This window comes from Artibeus jamaicensis, unplaced genomic scaffold (genome assembly GCF_021234435.1).
Source record: "Artibeus jamaicensis isolate MK-2021 breed Jamaican fruit bat unplaced genomic scaffold, CSHL_Jam_final contig_332, whole genome shotgun sequence".
NCBI classification, from domain to species: Eukaryota; Metazoa; Chordata; class Mammalia; order Chiroptera; family Phyllostomidae; genus Artibeus; species Artibeus jamaicensis.
This window is the reverse complement of record NW_026521788.1, coordinates 5047667-5069755: the sequence shown is the minus strand read 5'-3', so window position 1 is coordinate 5069755 and position 22089 is coordinate 5047667. Positions and strand designations below refer to the sequence as shown.

The 22089-nt window shown below is 39.4% G+C and overlaps 1 protein-coding gene and 1 pseudogene across 4 annotated transcripts in view; both read right to left on the bottom strand.

Annotated features, from left to right (window-relative positions):
• RNLS (renalase, FAD dependent amine oxidase) overlaps positions 1–22089 on the bottom strand; it is a 332787-nt gene that overhangs the window by 116240 nt on the left and 194458 nt on the right. For all 4 annotated transcript variants that reach the window (XM_053663986.1, XM_053663985.1, XM_037156646.2 and 1 more), the window contains exon 5: positions 20035–20208. In XM_053663986.1, coding sequence (XP_053519961.1) covers positions 20035–20208 — 174 coding nt within the window. The remainder of the gene's footprint in view (positions 1–20034; positions 20209–22089) is intronic.
• LOC119057791 (uncharacterized) lies at positions 1914–2084 on the bottom strand (annotated as a pseudogene).

Genomic DNA, 22089 nt, shown 5'->3' with positions numbered 1-22089 from the left:
GGCCGAGGTGCACGTTAGTGGGGAAGGTGGCACACAAGAAAACAATTAGAGAACCATTATCTGCTAAATGGCGTGGCACCGACAGTGTATGTGTGCAAGTGAAGTTTAGGAAACAAATTCTTGTGAAGACAGGAACTGGAAAAGGAGCTGAGAGCCACGGTTTGGGAGTGGCAATGCCCAGCTCTCCCTCCTCCTTCTCCCTGGCAGTAGAAGTTGGTGCTGAGTTTGCCTCTCCCTACTCCTGTGGAACTGGCTCAGCTATCCTTGCCCTCCAGCCATGAAAGCTCGCATTACAATTTAGCTCTTTCATATGGCTCCAGGGTGCAGCAGCAAATGCAGTCGAGAGGAAGCCAATCACATCAGTAAATCCAACAGCAAAAAGAGTTAACTCAACTTCCAGGAGGGAATACATGGTGAAAGAGAAGGAAGAAGACTGGGGAGGGAAAAGGGAGACTGAGATGGAGAGATATGTGCTTCTGGTGTCTGTCTCTCCCCTTCCTCCTCTCCCTAGCACAGCCAACCCAAACAAGCATATAGCACTCTGCCATTTGGCATTCCACATCCTTGGCAGTGTGTCTGCTGTTCTGTGTGTCTGCTGCTGGCCCAGAATCAGGAACTAGGCCTCACTATTCAGAGGGACCACCTGCAGGTTTTGTTTGCTTTTCAATAATCTCAAACCTATTTCTTATGTATACATTACAGAGGCCAAAATTCATCTACAAGAGGCCTACTCATGTCATGGGCAACTTCATTACTTCCAATTTTATCTGCAGCACTGACTTTTGTAGGAAGTATTTATATTCATTCAATACAGTCTCATGGTTTTAACTGAAGAGTCAGGTTCTGAAACTGTAAACTTCTGAAATGACAGCTTGGGCCAGGCGCAGACAAAAATGGCTTTACTTCTAATTTTCCCCTTTACTTATTTCATTTTTATCCTATCATCTTTGAGGAGAAATAGTGACTTTATTTTCTTCCTTATTATTTCTCTGGAGGTAGGGGACTATATTAATTCATATAGCAATTCCTTTAAATAGCTAATGAAATCACTGAAGAAGTTTCAATGAAGAGTCTCATTTGGGAGATACAAGAAAATAGTATCTAAAAAACTAACAGGAGAGAGTAATTGGCCTAGAAAATATTTAGAAATAGAAATGGAGAAATTGTATTCTTGTCAGGAACTGGATACCAAAATTCCCTGACAAGCCCCTGCTTCCCTTTTTAAAGGTAAAATATTTTTAAAAAGAGGAAATGATAGGGCTAAAATGGTATTCTTTTAATAGTCCTGGCTGGTGTAGCTCAGTGGATTGAGCACGGGCCTCTGACACAAAGGGTTGCCGGTTCATTTCCTGGTCAGGGCACATACCTGGGTTGCAGGCTGGGTCCCCAGTAGGGGACACAGGAGAGGCAACCACACATTGACGTTTCCCTCCCACTCTTTCTCCTTCCCAACCCCTCTCTCTAAAAATAGATAAATAAAAGACAGGAAATATAACTCAAGTTCAAATGTGTCTTTTTTTCTCTTCCTGTTGAAGGTAGTACCTAACTCTTCTTAGGAAATCATGATATACCATCTAAGATTGACAGAAAAACCTGGAGTGCTATTTTTCCCTTTAAGAAACAAGATACACTTTATCTAGCATGAATGAATCAGATCCATTTCTTCATCCTGATTGCACAGCCAGTTTTGGAGGGGCATCAGTTGAGTTTTGGATGTTGAGTCAGAAATTCTGTCTCCCTTCTCCCTGACTGTATAACTTTAGGTCAGTGATAACATGTCTGCGATTCCTTGGGCCAGTGTTCCCCACAGGATGACCCATGCCATATTAATAGTTATTAGGCAAAACAACAATAATAAAATTCTTTGGGCAAATATATTTTTGAAATGTTTGTTTTAAACAGAATTATAGAGGATTTCTCAGAGTCCCTAGTATAATTCTATACAGTGTGATTCTTTAAAGGGATGATGGCAGAAAATTCCTTTTGATGTTTTAAAACTACTTTTACTTAAATTACAAAATTATTTTTTAAACTGATGAGAACAGATACTGTACTTGATCTTAGCCAAAAGGCAGAGAAACAATACAAAGTTACTTTTTAGAAAAGGTTACTCCAACACTGTGAAAGGGTATACAGTGAAAAATAAAAGTATTACAAAATTATTTCAGCTAAATAATTTTATAGCTAAATGGTACTCCTGAACTCCACTTGCCCCAATAGCATAGAAGAGCTCTCATTTCTCCATACTCTTACCAACCCTGGGTAATTTTTGCTAATCTGCTATCTTAAACTGTGCCTTATTTTTAGTTTTCAGTTGGTTTCATGTGAGTGGCGTATTTTCACATTCAACCCAATTCGTACATTCTTTTCCAGTGGTCTGCCTTTTTGTTGTCCTTGTGGTAACCATAGTGCCAACCTCAGGATTGCTGTGCAGATTAAATCCCTGTAAAGTGAGAAGTTTAGAGTTTGGCACATAATGAGTACTCATCAAGTGTTATTCACAAACCTACCTATCAAGGCTGACTCACTTCATTTCAGAGGGTTAGAGTTACTGAGGTTTTATTGTGCCATCACTTTTACCTTCCACTTCATTGACGGGAAATCGAAATCTCGGAAAATGATGCATCGTGGAAGAAAAGTGCATCCCAGAATCATAGCAACTGTCATCTTGTATTTTTTTTATTGTTTTTCAAGTACAGTTGTCTCCATTTCCCCCCTCTACTGTCCCTGCCCTACCCATCCCTGCCTCCCACCCTTGATCCTGGCCCCTTTGGCTTTAATACATGTTCCTTGACATTTTAATTGTCTATTTACTTGTCTGTCTTGCCTTTAGACGGAAGGCTACTTCAACTCACTCGTTTTACATTTCTAACACCTGTCTCAGAAACTGGCATGTCGTAAGCAATCAATATTTGTTAAAAATATGGATGAATAGATGCATGAATGAATGAAGTAACAGATATTCATCTCCTATTACGGCAGACGAAGACTTAGGTCTTCCACATCACCCTTCTCCTCACTCCAACTCATCACTCCAACCAGCATCTCAACAATTTTTGGTAAAATCATTAATCAGAGTTTATATTATAACGGTGTATAGTAATGCTTCTGAGCAACCAAATAGTCCTTTGTAACCATACATCCTGTTTTGTTCAACCCTTCATTTTTCCTAGAGTTGACAATTAGCTCATCTGTTCACTCGTTTGTGTCTCAATTGAACATATTTTAAACTCTAACATATTTTTTCATGAATGCTCAAAAATCTATGTTACCTATGGACCAATAACTTTTTGCACACACTCAAACATATCGGTCCCATTCTCCTCCGCCCCTGAGACCTTTCTCTCAGAGGACTGCATGTTGTCTGTGTGCACCTAGATCATGGATGGGCAGAGTATGCGTTCCGCCATCTAGTGAATGAGCAGGATGCGGACAGCTCTGCTGGACAAAACAATAGCACATTTAGAATCTGACAGCATTGAATGCCCACAAATACACAGTTATAGCTGTGGTTCTATATGTGACCCTAGGGAATTTTTCCCATCATTGAGTTAGAAATACTAGCTTTAAAAAACACTAACATGCCTAATAGTTTCTTCTACTCTTTTGGTCTTTGACTTGTTTACTTTAGGCCTGTGGACACTAACATATCTGTGGATGTATGTATTTGCCATTTTAAATACAACACAGGAAGGGAAGTTTTCAAGCTGACGCACATGTGTATTTGTAATCCTTGTTATCCCAGGCTATATATGTTTGGATTTCTTATGTTTAACCAGACATACAGACATCCTCTAAACAATTCTGTATAAGCTAACCATTCTGATAGACATTTAGTTAAATATAAACAAGTGTGTATAACCCCATATGATGAATTGAAAAGTAAAATGAGAATCCCCTTAAACTTCATACTTCCAATTTCAGATGTTTGCCCATAGCTCCAGTATAAGTAAATGTATACAAATTCAGGAAATAATCTTCTAGTAAACAATGGAAAATTGCTCACAGAAGAGTATGCTTTGCCTTCTCCAGCCAACTGAGAAAGTAAATGATATCATTTACCAGTAGTCCAGGATACTTAAATAATAAACAACATATTACCTATTTCTGCAATACCTGTGAATGCTGGAGTGGATACTAGACGCTTTGAGATGGGTTCAAGAGAGTGAGAACAGGGGCTGAGCTAGACTGTGGTGTGTGTGTGGGGGAATTTTCTACTGATTAGAGGAGCTAGGAGTAAATATAAGAATTAAGGTGCTGAGACAAATCTTCAAAGTGGACAAGATTTCATAATAGACAAGGTGATCAGTGGAAAGGACTGACTTTGGGATAAGAAATAACCAGTAGGGTTGGTCCTGGGGGATGGGTAATAAGTACTCCTAGTACTGGAAGAAAAAATATATATTGCCTACACAAACTCATTTTAATGTTTTTTAATTTTTGTACTGGATTGGCTTTGAGTCATGAAGAGGATCAAACTGGTTTACAAATGGTAATCTTCTGCCTGGTAATCCACTTAATAGATTCAAGAAACTTAGCTCCCCTTGAAGAAAATGTATGGGATAGAAAGAAAATGTATTGTGCTCCCTGACAATTCCCGCCGATTTGGTAGTTAAGCTGGGGCTGTGTAGCTAGTTTTGGTCAGCGGGCTATGAGGGGAAGTGAAGTGTGTCAGATTCAGTCCAAGGCTCTTAAAGCTGCTGTGCTTCCTCCATGTTTTTCTCACTTCCACTCTCACATTTGGGGCGTGGGCTCCAGAAGGCAGAGCTACAGATGCAGTAGAGCTACCCAGCCCGCATGCAACTCTGTGTAGCTCCACTATGTCAACCCCAGTACCTTTAAGTTTTAAGGCTATGCCTGTTAACTACCCTGGTTTGCACATATTCTTTATTTGGAGAGTAGACTTTTCAAATGGTGTACCTTGGAAATAAATGGATTTAAAAACATCTGGTGTTTCAGATCAGAAATCCCCAAATTATCTTGTTTTCCTCATCAATTTTTTAATTAAGTCTCATTATTTTTTTAAATTAACAAACATTTAATTGAGAAGTTACCATATGTTAAGCACTACACCAGGTGCTAGAAATACAAAGATGAGTAAAGTAAATTCAGTGTCTCCATTCATGTAGCTTACAACTTGAAGATGAAACAGGCTTTAAAGAAATGATCCCACAGAGAAGTGCATGGTTACTGGAAATTAAAATAAATGGTGCTATAAAAGAGTACAGTAGGAAAACATAATTAAATTAGAAATCCAGGAATGGCCTCCATGGAAGTGACATTTAAATTGAGACAGTCTAGGCAGAGAGAACAGAATGGACGATGTTCTTGAGTGGGAAAAAGCATGGCCCGAGCGAGAGGTATGATGGGAGAGCAAAGCAAGCTAATGAGCGAGGAGTTAGTAAGATTGGCATGTGCTAGATCAGCGGTTGGCAAACTAAGGTCCGTGGGCCAAATCTAGCCTACCATTTGTATTTGTAAATAAAGTTTTACTGGAACATAGTCATGCCCCTTCCTTTATGTAATGTCTGTAACTTCTTTACATTAGTAGAGTTGTGTAGCTGGAATGGAGATGGTAGGTATAGCTCACAAAGTCTAAACTACTCACTATGTGGCCTTTATAGAAAAAGTTTGTGACACCTGTACTAGGTCACTCAGGACCTTGTAGGTCACGATAGAGATTTGAGACTTAATTCTGTGTGCAAAGTGAAGGCATTAAAGAGCTTTGAATAGGAAAGTGGGTGGCATAAACAGATATGTTTTACAAGAACTTTCTGGCTATTATGAGGAATGAACTGAAGAGAGGCAAGTGTGGGAGGCCAGTTAAAATAAGATCGTGCCTTGGTTGTAACAGTGGTGATTAAAACAAGTGAATTCATTGCCTATTTGGGAAGCAAGATCAGTGTGACTTGGTTACAGATTGGTTATTGGGGTGAATGGCAGGTGGGTTGGGAGCAGAGAAACAAAGAATGATTCCTGATTTTGGACATAAGGAGACAGGAGATTGGTGGCTCCATTTCAGAAACAGAGAAGACTGGAGGAGAAACATATTCTGAATTTGGAAGGCAAGTAATCAAGAGCCAGTGTTCACATATAAAGTTTGATTTTAACATATATAATTGTTTAAAGAAAAGAATAAAACAACTCTGATGAGCATTTTCTGAATTCTACTTACTACCCAGGGCTAGAGTGATTTTTCTTCCATGTTCCTTGCCCTAACCCCTTTAAAAATTCCATAGATTCTACCCATTTAAAGAAAGCAGCCACATTTAGTGGGACTGTGCAGAGTTTGGGATCTGTTTGGGAGAAGTTTTTTCTTTGGCTAAGACCCCCCCCCCAAGTTTTATGAAAACATCTATTTATCCTGAGACACAAGGAGATTTTCAGCCCATTGAAGCTTTTATTGGCACTGCCAAAAGGAAAAATGGAAGGGTTTTGATAGTCTTTTAATTGGGCCCTACCCAGGTCCCTAGAGCAGGGGATTTGTCCTAACTCGCACTTGGCGTTCCAGCCCTGACTGGAGTTCTTCCAGTGCGTAAGAAAGCTCTGGTTTTCTATGATGACAGTCCACTAAAATGCTCCCCTTTCCAAATACTCATCAGCAAGAAGCAGCCATCCCTTATTATACATCATTATTTTGGCCTACTCAGCATAGAGCCTATATGAAATTTTGTGTGTTAGGTGGTATTATGATTGGACTCTCCCAGAATTGGGCAAAGTGTTTTCCTTGAGCCAGCACACTGGTTTGCCTCTAAGGCTATCACTCTATCACTGTAGTTGCATAATTGGGTTCAATTTTAGATTTGTAACTTTCAAAAGAATGCCATGAACGGATGAAATTTATCTCTGGGCTGGAAGATTTGATCTAAAGCTTTGCTCTCAATTCTTTTGGTGTATTAAAGAGAAGCTTTTGCCTTGACATTATAAAATGTTGAATTTGAGAACCGAGACTGATCAGATAATGAAGTTTTTATTTATGATAATGTCAAAATATTTCTGGCCCTTTTCATAAAGGAAACTTACTGGTTTACTGTGGACATTCTTATCTACTTTACTAATAAGACTAGTAAAATTATTCTTCTTGTTAAATTTTGACAGGAAAAAAAACCCCAAAGATTGAATCTGAGCAATTTGGTGAAAAATTTTAAATCAAAGGGACTATAATCTTTATAATATTGTTAGCTACTCTAAGAAACTATTATTAAGATTAAAGATAGTGGAAAAGGCATTTTCCTTTTAATAAAAAAGAGTGGATTAGGTTCAACTGAGCTCACATTTCTGAAATGCATTTTCAGCCTCTATTAAATAATGTAAGGCTATAACATCAACAACAAAGAATTCACTAGGTATATTGTATAATAGAAATCTAATTCAGTGAGGAAAACTGCATTTTAAATTCATGGATGCTTCATTCTCACAAACATGAATTTGGAATATTTCATACTGAAGAATTCCCCTAGTCTCACAGATCAGTTATAAATATTAATAGAATTGCACTATTCTTTTCAGATCCTAATGTTTAATATTCATTCGTATTATGCAGGGAATTCAATGTCCTGTACAATACATGTGGATCTTTCTCATTATCTAAATGAACACATATAAGAAGTCTGTAGGTGCAAGGATCTTTAAAAACATCAGGGCCCATGTATCTTAAGGGGCATATCAAAGCCTTCTCAACTCACTTAATAACAAGAAAGACACTGGTAATAAACCAAAGGGCCCTTTAAGCTAAATGGACTTAATAACCTCACATCTGAACAAAAGGATGGATTGTTGACTCTGGACAGAATTAAAAATTCTAACTGATATAAAGTATTTATAAAACATGGTGAAGCGATTTCCTATGGTGAGATTCTACAGTCGGACTCTGAAACCTGCTCTTGAATTACTCTCTGCCCTTTGATTTCATGATGACCGACTTCAAAGTGTCTAATTCTTCTCAGAATAGCTGTAGTGTGAGTTTTGGGGAATTGTTCTCATTCAAAAGTGATTTGAGATTGTACAAAAAGAAAGGATGGCATCTAACCTAGTGTCCTATGAGTCTAACACCTTATTCAGGTAATGAGATATTGTTTAGCCACCCTAATGTGTAAGTGTTATCATTTTTCACAAAGATAATATAGCTAAACTTCCAGTATTGGCAATTGTCTTCTCTATTCTCTTTCTCAAAATGAAAAAAAATATAGAACTAATATATATATGTGCCTACTATGTGCCAAACATGGTACTAGAAATTTTGGATATACTATATTCAATCCTTATAACATTTCTGAGAGACTTTATTAACCTTATACTTATAGTAGAGATTAATAAAGCTTCAAGTGATTAAGAAACTTAATGAGGGGCTGCTGGCCAAAATGGAGGCATAGTAGATAGACTTTCCTTCCTTGTACAACCCTAAAGAAGGACAACAGCAAATTTAAAAACAAAAAATAACCAGAACTGCCAGAAAATTGAACTGTATGGAAGTCCAACAACCAAGGAGTTAAAGAAGAAACATTCATCCAGGCTGGTAGGAGGGGCAGAGACAGGCAGCCGGGGTGGAAAGGTCATGGCAAGGCAGCAGCTGGAGGATGGGTTGGGTGAGGTAGTAGCTGGCAGACTGAGCAAGGTGGCAGCTGGTGGAGCAGGCAGTCCCACACTTACATGCAGGTAAACTGGGAGAAACAACTGGGGAGCGAGACAGTTGGTGCAACCCATGGTCCAGTTTGGGGCAATAAAGTCTCAAAACCTCTGACTGAAAAACCTGTGGGTGCTGAGGTGGTGTGAGAAACTCCCACCCTCACAGGAGAGTTTGTTGGAGAGACCTACAGGGTCCTAGAATGTACACAAGCCCACCTACCTGGGAATCAGCACCAGAGGGCCCAATTTGCTAGTGGGTAGCAGGGGAAGTGACTGAAAGCTGGCTGAGAGCTGAGCAAGTGGCATTGTTCCCTCTGAGATCCCTCCCCCACAAACTGCCACAGTGAAGTGACATGGGTTTCCTCACCCCGGCATATACCTAAGGTTCTGCCCCTTACTACATAATAGGCACCCTGAGATAAAAAAATATGGCCCAAATGAAAGAACAGATCAAAGCTGCAGAAAAACTATAGCTAACCATTGAAGAGATAGCCAATGTATCAGATGCAGAATTTAAAATGCTGGTCATCAGGATGCTCACAGAATTGGCTGAATATGGTCATGAAATAGAGGACAAAGTGAAGGCTATGGAACATGAAATAGAAGAAAATGTACAGTGAAGGGAAAGAAACCAACAGTGAAGGGAAAGAAACTGGGAATCAAATCAACGGTTTGGACCAGAAGGAAGAAAGAAACATTCAACCAGAACAGAATAGAGAAACAAGAATTCAAAAAAATGAGGAGAGGCTTAGGAAATTTTGGGACAATTTTAAATGTTTCAACAACCAAATCATAGGGGTGCCGGAAGGAAAAGAGGAAGAGCAAGAAATGGAAAACTTATTTGAACAAATAATGAAGGAGAACATCCTCAATCTGGCAAAGGAAATAGACTTCCAGTAAGTCCAGGAAGTTCAGAGTCCCAAAGGAGTTGGACCCAAGGAAGCGCACACCAAGGCACATCATAATTACATTATCCAAGATTAAAGATGAGGAGAGAATCTTAAAAGCAGCAAAAGAAAAGGAGACAGTTATCTACAAAGGAGTTCCTGTAAGACTATCAGCTGATTTCTTGAAAGAAGCCTTGCAGGCAAAAAGGGGCTGGAAAGAAGTATTTCAAGTCATGAAATACAAAGACCTACATCCAAGATTATTGTATGCAGCAAAGCTATCATTTAGAAATGAAGGGCAGATAAAGTGCTTCCCAGATAAGGTCAAATTAAAGGAGATCATCATCAGCAAGCCCTTATTAGAAGAATGTTAAAGGGACTTATCTAAAAAAAGAAGATAAAAAATATGAACAGGAAAATGATAAGAAACTCACAACTATCAATAACCAAAGCTAAAAAAAAAACAAAACCAAAAACAAAAATGAACTAAGCAAACAACTAGAACAGGAACAGATTCACAGAAATAGAGATCACATGGAGGGTTATAAGTGGTGAAGGGGAGGGTGGAGAATGGGGGAAAAGGTACAGGGAGTAAGAAGCATAAATGGTAGGTCCAAAATAGACAGTGGGAGGTTAAGAATGGTATGGGAAATGGAGAAGCCAAAGAACTTATATGTATGATCCATGGGCATGAATTAAGATCAGGGAATGCTGATGGGAAGGGTACGGGGCAGAGGGGAATAAAGGAGATGGAAAAATGGGACAACTGTAACAGCATAATCAATAAAATATATAAAAAATAAAATAAAATAAAAAAGAAACTTAATCATGATCACAGATCTATTGAGTTGAATCACATGAAAATGCTGGTATTAAACCATTTTTAATTTACAAAGATAGCAATTAAGATGGTTCAATTTAATTCTACATGTTACATTATAATTTGAAAGTAAGTTTGCTATTGCAAAGTACTCACAGAACCATGTTAGATAAAAGTGGTTATTTTTGACCATCCATATAAATACCAAGTTATGAATTATGCAGTTAAGAATCCATCACTCACCAAACCTAGGTTGATATGAACTATCACTTATGGCAAGATTCTTATGCAAAATATAATTTCACTGCAATATAAAAAAGAGAGAGCTGCTAAACCATTTCAAAGAAATGGCACATTTGCAGAACTTACCCCATATTTTCTAAGTTACATATCTCAGCTGGAGCACAACTGTTCTTTAACTAACTATTAAAAGGAAATATCTTTCACAAAGAGAACAGTGGGATCCTTTGAAGTGTAACCTTGGAAATCAAGGTCTGTGTCACGGGGCATCATTCAAAGCAGATGTATCATCCCTGGAGACAACGGTAAAATTGTTAGTGAGAGTATCTGTACCTCTTTGCGAAGAGGGATCCATAAAACTTCCACATCTTAACCGATAATACCTCTAATCCTACATAAAAAATTGATATGCCCAGTTTGCAGGTATACCTCCAAAAGGGGCTTCTAATCATTCGAATTGCCAAGACCCACATGTGCTCTCCAATGGCTTCTAGATTCAGCAATTAGAGAGCTAAATTGTTTAATGCGATTTTAAGGGCAGTGGGCACAGACACCTAGATTGTATTAGGGATGAACAATTTGGTGACTAGTCATTACCTTTTCTTGCCTGCAGTGGGTGACCAGTGCTGAAGTATTGATTATCAGGGCCTGGGAAGGACATCTCAGAGCAGCAGAAAGGACAACTGGCTCAGCAAATATTTATTAAGGACTGATACATACTTCTGTTATGCCTGATGTTAGTATCTATCTTTTATTTTCAATCTCAATCAAGATTAGAGAAATCAAGAGATGGGCAGCATGTAAGATGGATAGTGGCATGTATTCCCACTAAAGGAGAGAGCTTCTAATTCTGGAGAAAGCAGCAGACACTGCAAGCAGGGCATATCAATTCTTTAGCCCATGAGACATTTAGATTGATCTGAGGAGGAATGCTTGACAGTGAAGAAAATGGTGGAATCATTTCTGAAGGAGCTCTGGGCAAAGGAAAGTTCCCACCTCTTTGGGATAGTGTTGTCATGGTCCCAGATTAAAAAGGACCAGAACGAAGACTTGTCAAGCTCTCCTCCAGCTCAACAAGCCTTGACTGTCTCCCAGGACCTGAGGCTCACAAGCTGTCTGAGAGTTACACAAGTTTACAAGACTGTTCTCAACTTGCAAAGGTTTTGAGATGCCTCCAGAATGATGAAAACCAGGCACTTTCTGGGAAGCAGGGCAGAGCACATCATTTTGAGCTCTGGCTCCCAATGCAAGGTGTTGACAGCTTCACTTCAGACCTCAGTAAAGTCTTGACTTCAAGATCCTTTGAAACAGTTCAGTTCAACAGGGAGAGCCTTTTGCCAATCTCCAGCTCTCAACAGACTGACATGGTTGTGGGTATTATGGACACATCAAGTTGAGCTTGCTTTATTTGAGGTCCAGCGGATGAGGAGTTCTGTCTTAACTCTAAATAAGGTTCTTAAACAGATGCGAGGTTTGCCACATAAATGAAACCTCAAAATTTCTGTGCAGGGGCTAACCTAAAGAAACCATAAAGTCCCAGACCTGGCTGGCATGGCTCAGTGGATTGAGTGCCAGCCTGCAAACCAAAGGGTCGCAGGTTTGATTCCCAGTCAGGGCACATGCCTGAGTTGTGGGCCAGATCACCAGCAAGGGGTGCATGAGATACAACCACACAATGTTTCTCTTTTTCTCTTTCTCTTTCTCCTCCCCTCTCTCTAAAAATAAACAAATAAAATCTTTAAAAAAAGAAATTGTAAAGTTCTTATCTAATTTTACCCTGGATATTCCAGAAAGTATCTGCACTATCTTGACTATTTAACAACTCCCCAGTAAAGAGCAACTATGGATTGAAAGCAGTTGTTCAATCCAGGACTACATTGAGGTCGTAGGGTGTTGCAAAGTACCACCAAAGTTACAAATCTACACAACTGTCCCTCAGATCAGGCCCCAGCCTCTCACCATCTACTTTTCTCTTTCTTCCTTTCCATTCTCTGCTCCCTGCCCTGCCCATTGTTTCTGAAATTGTTTTCAATTAGGCAAAGCAATTTAGTTCTCCTCATTCCTACTTCCAAGGTGGCATTTTATCTCTTCTAGGTCCTCAGCAGGTAAAAGAACCATCTCTTAAAAAAGATTGAATTATGGGTAGCAAATATTGGATGTTATCACATCTAGTACAGCAGCTTCTTTATTAGACAATAGCTACACACCTAATTCACATGATCTCTGTTAACGGACAGGTCAGAGGGACTGTGGCGATTTCCACCAGTGAACGTCTGCCGATTTTATGCTTCTCGCTATACATGACCTTACTCACCTACTCACAAAACCAACAGAGGGTTCTTCCTGGCTGTTTCCTTTCTAAACTGGCAGCAGTGATGGCGGCCTCTGTCAGTTTTTCTGTTGCTCTCATCTATGACCTGTAAATTTAGATCACGGTCTTCTGATTCTCATTCCCCCCTTACCTCCCACTAATAGTGGGTAAGAAAGACATTCAGCCATCTGCACATCTGAGTCTTGTGTGAATGGACCAAATCTTGGCCAACCCAAAGGCCTTTTGTAAATCTCAGCTTGACAGTCCCAAGCTAGAGCCAATACCACAAGTGATGGCTCTCAGAGGGCAGGGTGGCAGAACACAAAGGTGGAATGTCGACACAAAAGGGGACTTTTTTATTTAATGCTTAAAACTCACTCCTTAGTGGGGATGCTCTATATATCTGTAATTTGGGACTGTTTTTAGTTACAGAAATGCCAGGCGGCTGTGGACTCTAGACGCTAACCTTTTGTTCACTGCTTCTTGGACTTTTCATAACTTATGTGCATCTATGGGACTTTTCAGCAGCCCTGGAGAAAGTTAAATAATGGGCCATACTAAAGTTTCTGATTTATTCATGGATTTAAATATTCCATAGCCCTAATCTTTTATTTCTTCACCAAAAAAAGAGAGAAACTTATTAAGTTCATGTTGACAAAAAGTCTTATGAGTTCTCCTAAAAGCTCATGATATTATTACGAAGCAACATGACTCTTCTTGGTTTTGATTGTAAATATGAGTTAATGTTCTATATATTGTATATATCAGTGCACCCATTTATATTTATGAGGACTCTTACTTGATTCCAAGTCACTGGTTCAGCAGAGCCTTGTGTATCTATGTCCTTCAGAATTCTCACTTGAGTAGACTTCACAAAACCTTGTGTTATGAGGGCGGTGACTACGGAGTTCTTGGTTCTTAGCACAGTGCCTGGCACACAGAGGCAGTCAATACATATTTGTAAAGAATTAATTGTTCAACTGAATAAGCTGGCAATTCAAAATGTATAAGTTGAATACTTGTAAATTCAATTTCTCTGAAAGAAACTTCCATAAGATATATTTTCCCCAGTAATGTGTTCCATAGAGTATTTTTAAAGCTTTTTTGAGGTTATATATTTAGTTGCTTTTCCACTTTCCCCCCATCTCTGGCATTTATTTCCATACTGAGTTAGCTTGCTTGACAAGTGGGAGGATGAGCGCTGTCTCGGATGTGAGTCTTTCCCATTGAGCATTGCTCGGCGGGGAAACCAGAGGCTGAGAGGGATCTGCTGTTCGCTCCGCTTTGTGTGCAGATGTTCTCTCTACACTTCATTTTCTGAGTTATTTTATTTTCTAAGGGAAACTCATTTTTTTTGTTTGTTTTTAGAAGTGGCAAGTGTTATGTGAAATAAGATTCATTTATTTTATAATGTGTGCTTTTAATTTAAATGACAGCAAATGGATATTTATTTTATGTATGTATGTACATATGTATATTCACATATATTTATATATACATTCATTCCAAATAAAGCGTGGGTGTGGGATAGTGTTAGTGACAAAAAGAGGTAAGTCTTACTGGTCTAGTTAGGTACCAATGTCAACAAAATACAGTGGAGTTACAGTATGTAAACATTCATATTATGTGGGTTTACCTAGCTACACTGAGCATCCTGCTCCAGGTAGTGAGAAAAAAATAGTTTAAATGCAAGGCAGTTAGATTTTACGTTAAGAAATGTCATTACTGGAGCCTCCCATAATTTAAAACTTGCATAATCCAAGATGAATTTTCCATAAAACTGGCATGGGAATGCAGGCGTTTCTTTGCTGTCTGAAGCGGCACCACCATGGGCTGTAGCAAAAACATGGTTTCCCGTTGACCCAACCCTCCAGCTTCAAAACTGGGTGACTGTTACTATTAAGCAAACTTCTGTGTTTCTCTTATCTCAAATGTTGCCAATCATCTGAGAATTTATTAACATTTTTATGCTACACGATTTCAAATTTGCATAACTCTGACTTTATAAATTGCTACTGCGTTGGGTAGCGTTAGTGCTTTTACCCACCAACCCACTCCATTTGTGCAGAGAATTTAATCTGTTAGGAAATATGACTGCTATTTTTTCCTTTCCAGAGTGCCTTTCATAGTAGAAAATATCACTCTGCCCTATAAAAGAAAACCAAGTATTTCATCTGGCCTTACCCAAAGAGACTGAAATCTATTGAATGCTGGAAAAACACTGAATTTACTGCAAGTTACATCACTTTCCAAAATGTCATGTCGTTTTAAGGAATTTTCAAAGACAATTTTGAATATACATGGTTCTTTATGTGCCAAATTTAGAACTTACCTCCCACGTAAGATGTGACTGACTTGAAGATAATAAGCATTATTTGTTGCCAACCCAGCATTAACTACTTTGTTCTTTCTCTCGAACAAATCCCTGTTTTGTTCAGGTGTCTACTCCTCATACGATTGAAGAGAAAATTATCCTAATACCATTTTCAGGAATAAATCTTAATTTTTCTAGGCTCGTCACGATAGTCCCCTTGCCTGTGGTTTTTTTTGGACTGGTTGGATAACCCACTTCTGACCTATGAGATACCAGATGAGGCCTGTTGAGGAGTTTCTGGAAATATTTCCTTGATTCTTAGGCAGGGACAGAGACAGAGAAGAGAAACTATTGTTGGGTCTAGATGTGACCCAACAGTCATTGCCATCTCTCCGCCAGTCCTCTTAGGACGTCAACATCAAAAGTGGAAGGCAGTGCAGGCTTATAAATCCTAGGTCCTTGAAGATATCACTCAGTTCTTGAATCAATGAATTCTGAAGTCTCTCCAACTTCTTAGAAAATATATCAGTAAGCTTGGGCTGTCATAACAAAAATACCATAGACTGGATGGCTTAAACACCAGAAGTCTATTTCTCTCAGCTCTAGAAGTTGGGGAGCCTGAGGTCAAGATACTCACTGATTTGGTGCCCAGTAAAGACTCTCTTCTTGGTTTGCAGACAGCTCACCTTCTCACCTTCATGACTCTCCTCACTCGGCCTTTCCTCGGTGTGTGAACCAGAGTGGAGAGGGACCTTTCTCTCTTCCTTGATTTATATGGCCACCAATCCTATTGGATTGAGATCCCACCCCTGTGACCTCAGTTAGCTTTAATTACTTCCTAAAAGTCCTCTATCCAAATATAATCACGTTGGGGGGTAAAACTTCAACATAAATTTTGGGAGGATACTATTCAGTCTATACCAGATAATATAATAAATGTCCTTATGTTGTTTAAGCAAGTTTAATTTGTTTCTTTTTCTATTATACATTACTAAATACATCCTTACAGATATCAGGTCTTATGAAGCAATACACAAAGGATAATATCTAATTCATGACATATAACATGAGGATCAAGGGCTATTTTTCTTTCTTAGAATGAAGCAGTTGTAGAGTTAAAAATGGTTAGTCCACTTCTGGTCAAGGTAGCAGCATAAGTAAACACTGCTTGCCTCCTCACACAACCACATCAAAATCACAACTAAAATGTAGAACAACCATCACTCAGAACTGTCAGAAATCTAATTAAATGGAGGTCTGACAACTACAGAATTAAAGAAACCACATCCATCCAGACTGGTAAGAGGGGCAAAGACACAGAATGGGCTGGCCTTGCATCCATGTGTGATGATTAAAAATTTGGGTGGGATATCTCAGGAGAGGAGTCCCAGCCCCACACCAGGCCCCCTAGCCCAGGGATCCAGTGCCAGGAAGATAAGTCCCCATAACTTCTAGCTGCAAAAATCAAGTCCCCATAACTTGATCCCTTGTGTGGGATCAAGTCAGAGAAGAAACTTCTGGAGTCCCCAGCAGTTCCTCTTAAAGCACCCACACAAGGACTTACTCAGACTCACTCCTTCTGAGCTCCAACACTGGAGAAGCAGTTTGAAAGGAACTAGCAGCATAAAGGGAAGAACTGAAGTGTCTGACATCAAGGCAGGAGCTATGGACAACTTTCTCCCAGACAGAACAACAGGCAGAGGCCAATGTCCCTTTTCTGAGCCCTCCCTTGACAGAGCCACAGAACTGGCAGGTGGGGGCCATATCTAAGACTCCATCAACCCAGCTAACACTGTTTGCCCCACCCCGGAGATCCCTTGAGACTTTGTCCTACCCAACTTATGGGCCCACCCAAGTTGTTAACTGTGACTTTTCCATATGAGTGGCTGGTCTTGCCTCATGCTTCACAACTTCCTAAATCCTATCAATAAGCAATAACTAAATGGCCCCAGACCTGGCACCAGCAGCAGCTAGCCCAGATACACAGCTTGTCTTCACCTGGGAATCTCCCAGACCTGAACAAGTAGCGTTATCCCAGATTGCTTTATAGCTTATGCAGGGTGGCCCTGGACAGAATACAGGTTGGGATTAACCTTGGCCTGCTCCACCCAAGAAACCATAGAGCCTACACAACTAGTGGACAGCTACAGACCATGTTGGAGCACCACCACCCTGCTCCTGTGATCCTCCGTGGAGGGTGCAGGTTGGTGGTCAGTGGTCACAGCCAGTCCTTACACCTGATTGGCTAGGCTACAACCCTTTGCATCTATCCTGTTTGGGACTCTCTGTGCTTCTTGAATGTGCATGTCTATTTCATGCACAGCAATCAAGGCTCAATTACAAGAGAAGGGTGAAGGGTGTATTCAGCCCACATAAAAGAGCATGCCTCAAGTACCCAGCTTGGGTGATAGGGGAGGCTGTGCCACTGGACACTACAGGACATCTATTTTATTAGGCCATGAGACCAAGACACAGAGTCATAGCACCTCTGTCTAATACACAAAAACAAACACAGGAAGGTTGCCAATATGAGGAGACAAAGAAACATGGCCCAAATGAAAAAAAAAACAACAATAGATCAAAATGCCAGAAAAAGAACCAAAGTAAATGGAGATAAGCAATCTATCAGAGGCAGAGTTCAGAAAAATGGTTATAAGGATGCTTAAGGCACTTAATGAAGACCTCAACAGCATAAAAAAGATCCAGTCAGAAATGAAGGATACACCAACTGAAATAAATAACAAGTTGTAGGGAAACAACAGTAGAGTGGATGAAGGTGAGAGTCACATCAATGATATGGAACATAAGGAAGCAAAAAACAACCAATCAGAATAACAAGAAGAAAAAAAGAACCCGTGGAAATGAGGATAGTGTATAGACAGCCTCTGGGACAACTTTAGGAGGTCCAATATTCACATGATAGGCGTGCCGAAAGGAGAAGAGAAAGAGCAAGTTGGAAATCTATTTGAAAAAGCAATGAAAGAAAACTTCCCTACTTTGGTGAAAGCAATAGACATGCACATTCAAGAAGCACAGAGAGTCCCAAACAGGATAGATGCAAAGAGGCCCACTCCAAGACACATCCTAATTGAATTGCCAAAGGTTAAAGATAAAGAAAGAATCTTAGAAGCAGCAAGAGAAATGCAGTTACCTACAGGGAAGTTCCCATAAGACTGTCAGCTGATTTCTCAAAAGAAACTTTTTAGGCTAGAAGGGATTGGCAAGAAATATTCAAAGTCATGAAAAGCAGGGACCTACCCCCAAAATTGCTCTGCCCAGCAAAGCTCTAATTTAGAATCAAAGGGCAGATTCCCAGACAAAAAAACCCAAACTAATTAAAGGAGTTCATGATCATTAAACCATTATTATATGAAATGTTAAAGGGACTTATTTAAGAAAAAGAAGAAAATTAAAACTATGAACAATAATATAGCAATAGATACATATCTATCAACAGCTGAGTCTAAAAAACAAGTTAAGCAAATAAGAAGAACAGATAGAATCATGGATATAGAGAGTGTTTTGATAGTTACCAGATGGGAAGGGAGTGTTGAGTAATGGGTAAAGAGGTGAGGGGATTAAGAAGTACAAATAGGTAGTTACACAATAGCCATGGAGATGTAAAGTACAGTGTAAAAAATGGAGTAGCCAAAGAACATGTACGCATGACCCATGGACATGAACAATGGTGTGAGGATTGCCTGAGGGAGTGGGGGTGCTTGGTGGAGGAGGGCCAGTGTGGGGGGAATTTGGGACAACTATAATAGCATAATCAATAAAATATAATTAAAAATAAAAAAATGACTAGTCCATTGTTGTTATAGGGCATTTCATGAACTGCTGATTGTACATATATGTGATATCATGTTAACATAAACAGTCCACCCCTTAGGGAGTTTTAAGTTATAAAAGAAACATTTTTCTAAGATCACGTGCTCTGATATAAAAACATACTCCAGCCCAGTTCTACCATTATAAAGTCCTGGCAAGCCATGAGACAAGAGTTGATGATTACGTCAAGCAAGACTTCTAACTAATGGCTCAATGAAACCATCACTGTATCGTAAAACACTGTAACAGTTTGAAATGACACTCCCTTTCAAGAATTCCGTAGTTTTAGATTATTACAATTTATTACACAAAAAGCAGTACCTCAGCGATCACAATACTACAAACAAGAATACACTTCACCTTTTTGCCTGAAATGAATCAGTTATGTTTATTCTTGCAATTCAAGTATAATTTTTATAACTATCTTCAATACAAAGGATGGAGTGCAGATTTTATGGCATTCTAGTGAAGCTCGTATGCAACGTTTTACCTACCATTAAGTTACATTGTTTACAAAGTAATTTTATGGAGTCTCCCAGAAGAAAATGAGTAAAATTATGTTAAAGTGAAGGATTTTCATAACATTATAACATTTACCTCTTTCTCCCCTAGCCTGGGGAGAAGAAACAAGAGCAACACTTATCAAATTCTTTTAAAACACAAACTCAGCCAAGAAACAAATGATGAGAAATACATTTGCATGCAGATGAATCCATTATAAAGCCATGGATCTTGGGCCATTTTGAAATCTTAAACCTTCTGACACTATTTTCATGAACTCAGTAATACAAACCATGTTGCGAATAATTTTTCTGAAAAACTGCTGGTTTCACTGTGTATTTTATTATTGGCCAAATGTGACATTAAATTTTACCGCCCTCCCACCCCGTGGCTTGGAGTTAAATGCTTGCTCTGTGCAGAATGGCAACACTCAATTAAACCGCATCTTTCATGATCTACACCCACCATTGTTACTGTATTTAAGGGAAATAATGAAGGTACTGACCTATATTGCGTTTCTTATTATCAATGGAGATGAAGCGTATGCAGGGATTACTGGTGATGTACTGCCCAGCCCAAGGGACATCAATCTTCGTGCCAGCTTCATAAAAGAGGCCCAGAGCGTAGCGAGAGGAGTAGCTCACCGACTCCAGTTGCTGCCTTTGGCATTCACTAATTACTGTGGAAGAAAAAAGCGCAGGGCATCAAACTTGCAAATATCATCTTTCTTTTTAGTACATCAAATACAAAAGTCCTTTAAACTAGTTCCAACTGTTTCCACCAATTCCATCTCACTTGTGATGAATTTTGAAAGGTAATGTGAAATAGCATCAGCTTTCATTTCTTTCAGAATGAGTACTGACCTTGGCACGATTATTTTTACCATGCTGAAGGTCCAAACTCTTTAGACTGGCATTCAAGGCTCTCAAAATTTGGCACCGAGTTGCTTTTCTAGCTTTGTATCCTAGTTATTATCCTGGAACTGTCTGGCCACATTATAGATTCCATATACCGAGTACTTACTATGAGTCCGAGTCTTTGCCAAACACTTGACATAAGCATTTCACTCTATCCTAACAACTGCTCTGTAAGGTAGAGTGTTATTCCCATGAGACAGCTGGGGAGACGGAAGCTCCATCTCTCAAGGACCTCTTAAATTCTTCCATGTCACATAGAGATTTGTTGGCCTGTCATCTTCCTGTCAATGGATTATAATAGGTCCTTAAGTACAGGGACCGCACCTTAGTCATTTTTGATAACAGACCTCTACCCTCCTCATTATAGGCACACCAAGGATTAAAGTATAAAAGTATAGAAAGGCAAACAAAGACCTGCAAAGCTAGTTAAAATACAGGAGGTAAATAATGAACAAATGGAAAAAGACTGGGAAACAAATTAGGTGGGTTTGGATTCAAATCCTGATTCTGTCACTTACTTCATCATTCAGTTAGAGTGCTCTTGTTCGTAAGTGGCGACACTAGCACAGGGTGTACGAGTGTGCTGTGAGGATCACAGGAATAACGCAGAGCTCAGTGCTCGGGACCGTGTAAGTGTTTATCAGACAGGCACCTTTTCTATTAGAGATGAAATTATTTAGGAAAATGGGACATCCTGGGGCGGAAAAGGAAATTTCCTTCATGTTTGAATCTCCATCTCCAAACTCTTTATCCTAAAGGGCCTCAGGGAGCTACTTGTTCCTATATGTACAACATGAATAATTTGCAATAATAATAATAGTAATAATAATAACTTTCAAAGAAGGCCATAGTTCTATTCTAAAGGTTTAGGCAGGCCAGTTCAGAAATGCAATATACAGAAAATTTTTATTAAGCTGGTAAAAAGATATCCTAAAGAAAACATCAGGGACAGACAGACCTCAAGGATGACAGCTAATTTTAGCTAGCCCTTGGAGAAGTGATTTTAGGAGGTTGAGAGAAGGCAAGAGGGATATTTAATGAAGTATTAAACAGAGCAATAATCCTACACATTATTGTAACACATTCCTGGCTACAAACATTTGTAGAACTAGGACCTCATTTAATCTTCACAAACCCCCAGATGGTAGGTATATTTACCATCCCCGTTTTACATCCTTAGGAAGCTGAGATTCGGAGTGGTCAAGGAACTTGCCTTAGATCACACAGCTCCCAACTCGTGGGGTCAAGATGAAGCCACAATCCCTGCATCGGAGTCACGCACAGGAACTCGTTACCTTGTGCAATCTGCCACTCCCCCGACCCCGGCCCTGCATGCCCCTGATCTGTAAGTCTGACCTTTAAAATGAACTTTGGCATTGCTTTCTCCTTGGACATTAATGATTATTTTGCACACAGAAGTCTAAGCCATCACTCCCTTTGACCATCATTTCCTGCTTATTAAAAGATATTAACTACTTGATGAACAAATGATCTTCTGACATTGGCCTCATTACACTTGATGTGTCTTGGGCTTCATTTGATTATTTGATCTGTTTTTAAGGTTCTGGCTTGATGTTATGCTTAACTGCTTTCCAAGGGGGAGGAGGTGACGAAGACTAATTCCAGCAGTTGAGCACATATTA